The sequence below is a fragment of the Pyrus communis genome, chromosome 5 (genome assembly GCF_041283825.1).
Source record: "Pyrus communis isolate YQ-2024b chromosome 5, ASM4128382v1, whole genome shotgun sequence".
NCBI lineage: Eukaryota > Viridiplantae > Streptophyta > Magnoliopsida > Rosales > Rosaceae > Pyrus > Pyrus communis.
The window spans coordinates 34,892,535-34,902,708 of NC_142569.1; the positions used below are offsets into that span (position 1 = coordinate 34,892,535).

The window sequence follows — 10,174 nt, forward strand, 5'->3', positions numbered from 1 at the left end:
ATTAAAAAAAAAAAAAAAAAGTGAGCCAAGTTGGGGAAAAAAAAAAAAGTGGGCTGGGCAAAAAAAGAAGAAGAAGAGGGCTAGTTGGTTGGTTGGAGATGGCCATCTCGCTGGCTTGATTGGCTAGTTTTGGCTTGGTGGGGCCCACAAGCCCTTTGGCTTAGCCCTCTGTTGGAGAAAGTTTTTATGTCATTTCGGACTATTTTCAACTCTATAGCTCTCTGGCCGGATTAGTTAGAGATGACCTTACATTATATATCAACGAAAGTTGTGTTGGGCATTTATATCACCAAAATAAGTATTTTTCATTGTTCAAGATTTTAGAGGTTCCTATATTTATTTGACTATTACCAAGTAGAAGTATAACAAAAGCAACAATACTTGGCTACTCAAAGATGAGTATGAACTCCTATTCAGAATTTTTAGTGTTTTAATCATAGAATTTTATGTTTATAATCAGAACTGTTCATATTATGAATCACATTGTAAAGATCATCTCTACAAAAAATAAATTAAAACTAAGGTTGTCTAGTCAATATATTGTAGCAAATAGACGGTTCGTAATGCTTTTACCAATACCGTTCATTTGTTTTAAAACAGTTTGATGACTGAACGACCTTAGTTTTAATTGATTTTTTTTTTTTTGCAAATGTGATCTTTATAGGGTGATTTATAATATGAACGGTTCTGATTATAAACACGAACGTTATGTAAATTGACAACAAACAATTTCGAGAAATTTTGACTAGGAAAAACAAAAGGGAAGGGAATAAAGATTGAGAGAGATATAGTGCAAACACAATTCACAAACCTTGTTCTTTAATTTGTATGAACATAGATATATATAAGATATACGACAGAATTTCACGGATAACAACAGTTGACATTTAAGTATATTTTTCCCTTCGCATTTCTAACAACAGATTACGTAACTTTTTCTGTAAAAAATAATCAGCTAGAGTTTTGACCACGACAGTCCACTATTTTGAAAATTTAGAAGACGAACAGATTACGTAAGTGAATTTGGTTAAACTTGATGATCACCACTGAAACAACAATTTATACCACGTCATACTATTAGTCCAGTGTATGTTCATCTCTCCCTCTCGCTAAAGAGAATAATGTTCGGTCCAACATTAATCCACCACAGGCCTTGTGGCCCAAGGGCTCAATAACATATTCCAGCCCACAAAGTCCTGCCTCTTTCCTGAAGCTCCAGCAAGTTTTTTGGTTTTTTATTTTTTATAAATTTTTTATTATAACAAATGGTAGTATCTACTGAAGAAGTTGACTAAGCCTTATAACAAGTTTGCCATAATAATGTGGTTCAATTTCGTTTTTGACGAGAATTGAACCTAATACTTCTCACTTACAAGTAAAGAACAATACTACTAGATCATAGTACTAAGTGGTTGCAAGTTTTTTAGTTTTAAGAAGAAAAAAAATTGATAAGGGTGATTGGAAATGCAATTCATATTTGCATTAAGTTATGATTGAGTGAGATTTTTAAGTTTTAAGGGGTTTTCTTTTAATATAGAAAATTCGTAGTGAACAATTAAATTATTTGTAAAGTTTAAATAACAAGTGAGAGATTACCTAAAAAATCCCTCTTCGGCGGATGACGAGAAATCCAATCTCCCTCCAAATTGCGTATCGTTTAAATTCCAGTGGGAAAGTGGAAACTACAAAAAAACACTTCGAATCACAAACTATGTCACAAATCCCACATGGAAATCCCCACTGCCCTCCTCAAAACAACCAAAACCAAATCCCCTCAAATCCAAAGTACCTCAAACAAATCCATGATTTCTGCACAACAACGGAAAAACCAAATCCTGCAGATTGGTCTTACATTATAAGGAATCACCTCTCTCAAGGATCACCCGCACAAGCGCTTCTCCTGTACACCCGAATTCGGCGTCAAGGAATCTACATTTTAGGCGTTCTTCCTTTGATTCTCAAGGCCTGTGCTTCTCTTTCGTGCTTAAATCGTGGGAAGGCATTGCACGCCGAGTCTATCAAGTCTGGTATGAATTCTGATGTCTTGGTTGGCACGTCATTGGTTGACATGTACGCGAAATGCGGGCAAGTTTTTGAGTCCCGGAAAGTGTTTGATTATATGCCTGAGAGAAATGTGGTCACATGGAATGCGATGATAGGTGGGTACTTGAGAAGTGGGGATAAAACATCTGCATTGTTTTTGTTTGAGAAGATGTCTATGCGGACATCTGTGACTTGGGTTGAGATGATCGACGGGTTTGCGAGGAGTGGAGACACTGTTAGTGCTAGGCGATTCTTTGATCAGGTTCCGCAGGAGTTGAAGAATGTGGTTGTGTGGACTGTAATGGCTGATGGGTATTCTAGCAATGGGCAGATGGAGGCAGCAAGGGAAGTTTTTGAGGCAATGCCGCAGCGTAATTTCTTTGTGTGGTCATCGATGATTTCTGGGTATTGCAAGAAAGGTGATGTTAAGGAAGCCAAGTTCATCTTTGACAAAATCCCAGTCCGGAACTTGGTGAACTGGAATTCGATGATATCTGGCTATGCACAAAATGGATTTTGCGAAGAAGCTTTGAACTCATTTCACAAAATGCAAGCCGAAGGCTTTGAGCCAGATGAATTTACTTTTGTGAGCGTTTTATCTGCCTGTGCTCAGTCTGGGCTGTTGGACATTGGCAAGGATATACATAACATGTTAGGCCATAGAAGGATAAAGCTTAGTCAGATTGTTCTGAATGCACTTGTAGACATGTATGCAAAATGTGGCGATTTGATGAATGCTAGGTTGATCTTTGAGGGGATGACTGAAAGGAACACAGTGTGTTGGAATGCTATGATTTCGGGACTGGCCATTCATGGACAGTGCAAAGAGGCTCTTGAATTATTTGGAAGAATGGAAGATTCAAATGAAAGGCCTGATGATATAACCTTTATTTCTGTTCTGTCGGCTTGTGCACATGGGGGTTTTGTGGATGAAGGCATACAAATTTTCTCCAAGATGGAGGAATATGGTTTGGTAGCAGAGATTAAGCATTTTGGATGCGTGGTTGACCTTTTGGGACGGGCAGGAAGATTAACAGAGGCTTATGCTTTAATCAAGAGAATGCCAATCAAACCAAACGACATGGTCTGGGGGGCTATGCTTGGAGCATGCCGGGTTTATATGGATATGGAGATGACGGAACAGGTAGTGAAGGATATTAGCACCCTCGATTCAAACGTTGGGTCAGGTGATAATTCACATTATGTGCTTCTGTCAAATATATATGCTGCCTGTGATAGATGGGAGAAAGCTGAACGGACGAGGATTGACATGATAAGCGAAGGCTTTGAAAAGACACCGGCTCGCAGTTCATTTGTGCCCAGTGGCTCATAACGTGTATATAGTACTTCTAGGTAAACCATTGCTCCGTGGAAGAGCAGCAGCTTAAGACGTGGTAGCTCCCGCCTTAGTTACTGCATGTCAACATAGTGTTTGAAAGGCAGCTTAGTTCTGGCGATCCTGCAGAAGATTTCTTTCAACGAATTCAAACACCTTTTTTCAAACAACCTTATAATGAGCAAAGAATTGATTGGGAGCAGAATCTCGGGCTTATCCGTAAAATCAGAGGATTATTTACGTCTGAACATGAAATCACAGCAATGGATAACGGAAATGGTTGGTTGAGGCATTGAATAAAACTGGAGTGGCAGCTTGTATCTACTTCTGAACATGAAATCAGAGCAATGGATCTTCAAAGAGATTTTAGCAACAACGTATTCTGCACGTTGAACACAATTTTGCCAATTGTCGTAACAAAGAACTCATCTATACTGCACAGACTTTCCTTCTTTTTCCCCTTATGAAAATCAAAATGAAGGATTGTATCTTTATGCTACCTCAGATTACAAAAGATGACTTAGACGACACGGAAGGAGTCAGCTATTTTCTTCAAGTCCTTGTAATGCCTCTTCCATTGAAGACCTACAAAATCCAAAGCAAGTATGCATTTATTATGTCTTCAGGTATGGCTATTGAATCATATTTTTTTTTCATAATAAGAAGCATGTCAAAGTAGAAAAAGTATCCGTACCACTTCCGGTTACGCTAAACAAGTACAGGCGGTTCCCAGCTGCAGTTGCTGTTATCAGAGCATGAGGTGGCTCCAACTCATACTGGTAATATGTTCTTCCAGAGTCTTGTACAACATTTATGCTCATAACCTTTCCTTCAACATTTTCGCCAATAACTTCGGGTCCAAACGCATTGATTACCGTCTCTGGACGTCCAATTTTCTCAATTGTGGCATCTCCATCTAAATCTGTGAATCACAACAAGAGTTTAAATTTCATGTTAAAGATTGACCCAGCTAATATAACTGCATTGGCATCTGAGTTTTTTGGTCGTGTTGCAGAAATAAGAGGAAAAATCTTGATTTATATCAAGACTCACTATCTGCAAATCTCAGAACGGGAGCGACAATGACAGAAATGCGTCCCTCCTTTGGGCTACCAAATCTCAAATCGATCTCTGTACCGCCTAGATCCGCTATTGATACTGGAACCTGTTGCATGGAAAAGAAGACAAATATGCAAAATTGAGGCAGTTCTCAGACAGAAGGTAAAACATGATTTATTGGAGGAGAAGATGCAAGAAAGGATAACTCAAGTTTAAATCTTTCACGTTCTTTAGCAACACCAATATCATGTACAACACAAGCTCTTGGCTTTAACAGATTTGATTATTACCTCTTCCCAATCTTGAGGAACTGAAAAGCGATAAGGGATGATAGGGCTCCAACCAACGCCATGCCCTCCGGACTTCTCATCTGGTCTTCGGTATGTCCTCCAACCTGTCTAAGCAAGTACGTACCAGAGAATGAGACCATTTACATATAATCAAAGGCAGAGAAAAGCAATTTTTGTCTTGAAATACCAATTCCTTCGGCCTTGTGAACTTTTAATTTTCAAAAGGGACAGTCTATGCATATGGATAATGGATTATGCTCCATTTTATGCAAATATTCGTAGTATTTGTGAAACATGAAATATGGTCCAAATACCGTCTGGATAACACGAGATCATTTTTTTTTTTTTTTTTTAATCAAAAGCAGCAGAGGATAACACAATATCTCATAGTACAACTAAAATGTGTAGATTTTGAAAGAGAATATTTCCAATAGGTAAATGATTTCCGTACTCCTTTTCCCCTTCTGCACACCCTATTTATTTTTGTCCTTGATTCTTTTTAGTTCATTCAATCCGAAGGCCAGAAATAAACAGGGGCGTGCGGAAATCGGTTTTCTACATTGTATGTAGTTTTTCCTTATTTCTCTTAACTATTGTTTGTTGCTAACTTGCTACGAGCAGTGCAAGATGAAGGATACCAACCTTGTTCATCCGGTTCGGACAGACCGGGAATCCGGCCGGCTAGAAGACCTTGTTTCACCACTGCCAATCCCTCTCCCGGAAAACCCAACACTTGAGAAGAAAACAAAGAAGCTCCTGCAGAAAGCAACACGGATCGTCTCTTCAAAATTCCGGAGAAATTCTCAGCTTCTCCATCAACGAAGCCACTCTCTGTCGAACTTGAGCCAACTTTTGTCCTGGAATTTCCATCCTCCAATGAAGACTGAACAACCAAATTGTGGGAAGGAATTGCTTGCCGCTGATGAGTCCAGGAGAAGCTCCAACCGGTAAGTGAGGCTGTTCTCATTTCCTCCACCACTTTTGAAGCACAAGACGAGTGAGAATTTCAGAATTTCAGACTCCCCTTAAAGTTTTCTGGAAAGACCAATACAAAGTGTTTTGATTAACAAACTTTGTGCATTTGGCAAGCGAGTGCTGTACAAGCTGAGGTTCTCGGTCCTTCTGGGATTTTGAGTATTTTGTGGTGCACAAATCCTGGATTTTTCCCTAATCGTTTTCGGACTGACACGTGGCATTTTATCACTTGTGATCAATGAATCAAATCTCTTTGGCGCTGGCTTACCTTTCAGTTCTGAGCGTCCTATTTACGAGTCCGTTATATTTTTAAAGAAGCGGAATTCAAAAATAGATTCTCCAGTGCAAAAATAAACATTCTTAACCAAGAAGCTGTGGATGTGAGCATACAAAAAACAAATACCTACGAAGCAGAATCAACTCATTGGCAAATTGCAAACATAAAGTTTGAATCCTCAACTCATAGTTTAAATAAATTTAGTATAGACAATTGTTTGATTAAAAAAAAAATTCCCCAGACAAATTAAGTAATTATGCTGAAACAAACATTAACCAGAGCAACAAGTGCACTGAGTGCTGCATTTGACCTGGTATTGACTCTAGGTACTGCAAAAGCTCGGGACCTATTCGAGTGAATGGCCATTTAATTGATATCTGGGTGTAGTCAACAACATTTTGGAAAGGCAGTTCTACTTGATCTGATAATATCACAGGTACACACTCCTGTTGCAGCAAGAAAAGCATTATTTCTACAAGACTATTATCTTATATGTTTAGGTCTAGAAAGATAAAGGGAAGTGGAAGCACAGAGAGAGAGAGAGAGAGAGAGAGAGAGAGCAAGCAAGAAAGACAGACAGACCACAAAGAAAGCCTCATAAAATCGAAGAGTCCAGGATGACTCCCCACATGGAGCAAGGCAGAACTTGGCGTCGCGCAGGTGTTCAAAATAATCTATTCTTCCAAATTTTTCGGGACCACTGAACTTCAACTCTGGACATTCCAACTGTTTATAATATCAACAGGCATATTTTGAATCTCTCTCCTTAATAAATGAGCAGAAGAATTAAAGTAATTACTAACATCAATTAAGGAATATCATGCAAATGAGACAAGATGACAAATGATATGGCCATGCTAACCAGTCATTTGAATCCAAAAACAAACACGAATTCCACCAAAACAAACAAAATAAATGCATAAACTAAAGGAGAAGGTCTAGGTCTTCAACATAACTAAAGTCTTTGAGACTCAATTACAGCTCAAAGCCAATGTCCATAGTCGAATGTTCAGTTCGAATATTAAAATCCAAGAACTAACAGAACTGAAGGTTGGTGTAACATGAAGCTGGTACCTTTTTTGTGCCTGTGCAATTTTCTATCCACCATAAAAACATTTCAAAGATTATATAGAAACTATTTGTATTTAGGGTTCACAAGTTCCACAAACTTTACAAGTGGATTCCCATTTAACAGAATCCGGAGGGTAAATAGAATTCTAGAAATAATCAAACTTCATATGTGAAATCAACACCACATCAAAGTTGGACGAACATGACATGCATAAAATTCCACAATTCATGTCATACAAGAAAACACACCTTATCTGGAAATTTCCTTGAAAGCTCTATCAACTTAAGACTGCCAACCTTTCCTTGTGCACGGCCTAAATAGTTTGCTAGATACTTCCGCTTTGGTATAGGCAAAGGGTGGACCAAGGTGGCCCCATTTGTAGTCATACCGTCCTCAACATTCCCAGGAATTATGATATCTTTCCACGTATTAGGACCAGTGTAGCAATGCCATTACCAAACAGCTTGAAGTGTGGAAACGAAAGAAAGAGTGACAACGAGACAAGCCGAACTTTCTTTTCTTAATGATAACTTATTGCAGGTGCACTCTTCTAACATAAATAAAATAGTATGTGTGTGTGTGTGTGTATAAATATATATATATATATATATATATATATATATATGAAATAACACCACCTATTAAATCTCTCAACTTATTAAATCCCTCTGGACTTTAATTGGAAATAGCGACATAGATTTTGACATGCCATACACATCTAGCACTAAACCTTTTTCTGCTAATAGAAAGGGAGGATTTTTCTTGCAAGATTTATCACATACAGAACCAGAACCACTCTGTGCCTCTGACCTGTACAGATTCCTAACATGGAGAATGATAATATCACCACTGTTTTAGGCCAAATTGATTGATACCAAATACTTGTGTCCTTAATGATAATTTTAGCCAATCATTAACACTACAAAATTTGTAGAATAGCTTAAGCATAAAAGCTAAGCTGGAATAGGGAAATACCTCAGGGGTGAGAATAATGGAACGATTTATATATGTTGCCCAGGATCTAAATAAGTGAGCTCCAGCACCACTGCAGTTGAGAAAAAGCAAGAAGTAAGCATCATTGACAGAACAACTTGACAAAGTTTGATATAATTTTTTTCAGCCAAACAAAATTTTCATACATAGTAACTTTTGACAAGCCCATCACATTGATATGATGGAGTTTACACAATTTTCCCAGCATTAAATATAAGAAAATATAATAAATTATCACACTTTCCATGGCATCTTGATGCAACTGAAAGCCTGAAATCATCGTTTCCATAAAAAATGACAACAAAAATATAATGTTTAAAATCCGATTTCTTCCTTCTACCTATGTCAGATAGAAGGATCTGCCGGATATAAGCGCTTTACATTCAAAATCACACGCAAATAGGTGAAGACAAGAAACTGCTCAGTTAATTCAATTTACAGACACAGCTAAAAATCCAAATTAGTTATTTCGTTTTACCCTTCTTACAACATGCGTGCTCAACAATCAACATTATGTCCCAAATTTTTTTTCTGATAGAGATATACAACAGAAAAACAACTACTTATCCACCATATGAAACAGTTTAGGTCGGAACAAGTCATTAATCAGGCCGAAACAAGAAAAGCATTGATGATCATCATGAAACAACCGTACCTTGAAAAAACAAATATGTGGTCACGGCCACCAGATCGCCTGAAATATGGCATTTGACGTAACACCTGCAAGGAAAAATTCGACCAAATGAGCATAACATAACAAGAGCTTAAATGTATCCCCATCAAATACATAGAACGTCACCGAGCTCAAGCAACGATAAGAAGAGGTTAAACACATAGGCTTAAAGTTCCTCAAGGAAATGAAAAAGAATTTACCTTCACATATATGTCTGGTTAATCTCCTTATCATTAAGACCCCCCATCATCCGAACGCATTTAGTATACGTAGGCACAAAAAATAGGTCTGCTTCCTCTTTCTTCCTCGTCCGAAACCTCGAATTTAGCAGTAGCCTGTGTATTTTAACCTACATTTATGTTTAAAGAGTAAGTTTGAATTCTCAAGCTCAACTCTTATGTCTAGAAATTAAATTTTGGTATAACTTTATTAAAATTAAAAGAGTTAAAAGTCTTTACTTGAGGCAAGCTGTCAAATAAATGAGCCTCATGTCCTACGTTATGGAGTGTTTGTGAACTTTCACCTGTGCAAGTAAATTCCTACAAAAAAATTTGACCAAAAAAATAAAATTACATTTGCAAGATAACACATTAATCACTTTGTACATGCACATAATACAATTTAAGTACCTCCATAGCTATTTGTCGTCTTGTGGGAGTTTTTTAACTCTTGGATGTCGACTTAGACTTTTTTGTTCAAGCGGGTCCTTCAGTCAACCGCATAGACGTCCGACTGTAGCTTGTCTTTTAACTCCACAAACAATTGTTGTTTCACAATTATTAGGCTCAACCATTTTCTCAACATGTTCTTTATACCAGTTGAATCAACCTTGCCTTTCAAATTTTGAACACCACTTGTGCAATCTTTTTCACCAAGGCTTTTCTTTATTTCTTCCAAGCTTTTAAGCATCTCAATTGAACGATGAGGTGCATACTCAGCTAACTTGTCATGTTCTGCAGTTAAGAAAGCAATTTCACAAAAATTGCAACATAAATGGCTACAACCCTTTCCCATAGACTCTTTAGGATTGTCATGAGCACCCACTCCATGGTAATCTTTCATACTTCTAGCCTTTGTCGTTCTTGTCCATCGATTTAATATGTAATGGGATGAAGGAGCGGTCTAAGAGGCTAGTCAAGAAGAAGGAGGTGGCGACCAAAAGGAGGGCTCCGATCTGGTGCGTGCGGGTGCACATAGGATGCTGGTGGTGCTGCATGATGAATGGTCGGGCTTTGTTATTTACGCTTCCCATTTTCAGAGTATCGTCAGTGCTGGATGGCAGTGGGGTTCTTCTGCAGCTCTGCTTTTGAGGAAGAAAGGAATGAGTTAAGGTTTTCTGTCCCAACATTAGATGTCCCCTCCCTGTCCCAATCCTATAATCAACATTCATCGTTCACGTTTCACATTTTATGTTTCATCCAAGTCAAGCAATGTATCAGGATTTAAGTTAGAAGAT

At 38.0% G+C, this 10,174-nt stretch overlaps 3 protein-coding genes across 3 annotated transcripts; 1 reads left to right on the forward strand and 2 right to left on the reverse strand.

The window, feature by feature from the left end:
• The first annotated feature begins 1,511 nt into the window (after nt 1-1,511).
• On the forward strand, nt 1,512-5,977 carry LOC137726102 (Pentatricopeptide repeat (PPR-like) superfamily protein). The gene has a single exon (XM_068464973.2). It carries the CDS (start codon nt 1,619-1,621, stop codon nt 3,374-3,376), a length of 1,758 nt encoding a protein of 585 aa, XP_068321074.2. The 5' UTR covers nt 1,512-1,618; the 3' UTR covers nt 3,377-5,977.
• Nucleotides 3,672-6,581, reverse strand: LOC137726103 (psbP domain-containing protein 4, chloroplastic). Its single transcript, XM_068464974.2, has 5 exons — nt 5,371-6,581; nt 4,729-4,832; nt 4,433-4,544; nt 4,074-4,301; nt 3,672-3,964 (listed from the first exon to the last, which is right to left on the reverse strand). The coding sequence occupies exons 1-5, from the start codon at nt 5,693-5,695 to the stop codon at nt 3,900-3,902; spliced, it is 834 nt and encodes a 277-aa protein (XP_068321075.2). The 5' UTR covers nt 5,696-6,581; the 3' UTR covers nt 3,672-3,899.
• On the reverse strand, nt 6,235-9,970 carry LOC137725106 (putative arabinosyltransferase ARAD2). The gene is made up of 10 exons (XM_088693477.1): nt 9,787-9,970; nt 9,436-9,656; nt 9,177-9,257; nt 8,925-9,067; nt 8,845-8,848; nt 8,701-8,765; nt 8,001-8,097; nt 7,301-7,492; nt 6,563-6,706; nt 6,235-6,426 (listed from the first exon to the last, which is right to left on the reverse strand). Exons 1-10 carry the CDS (start codon nt 9,968-9,970, stop codon nt 6,235-6,237), a joined length of 1,323 nt encoding a protein of 440 aa, XP_088549603.1.
• Between the last annotated feature and the right edge of the window lie 204 nt (nt 9,971-10,174).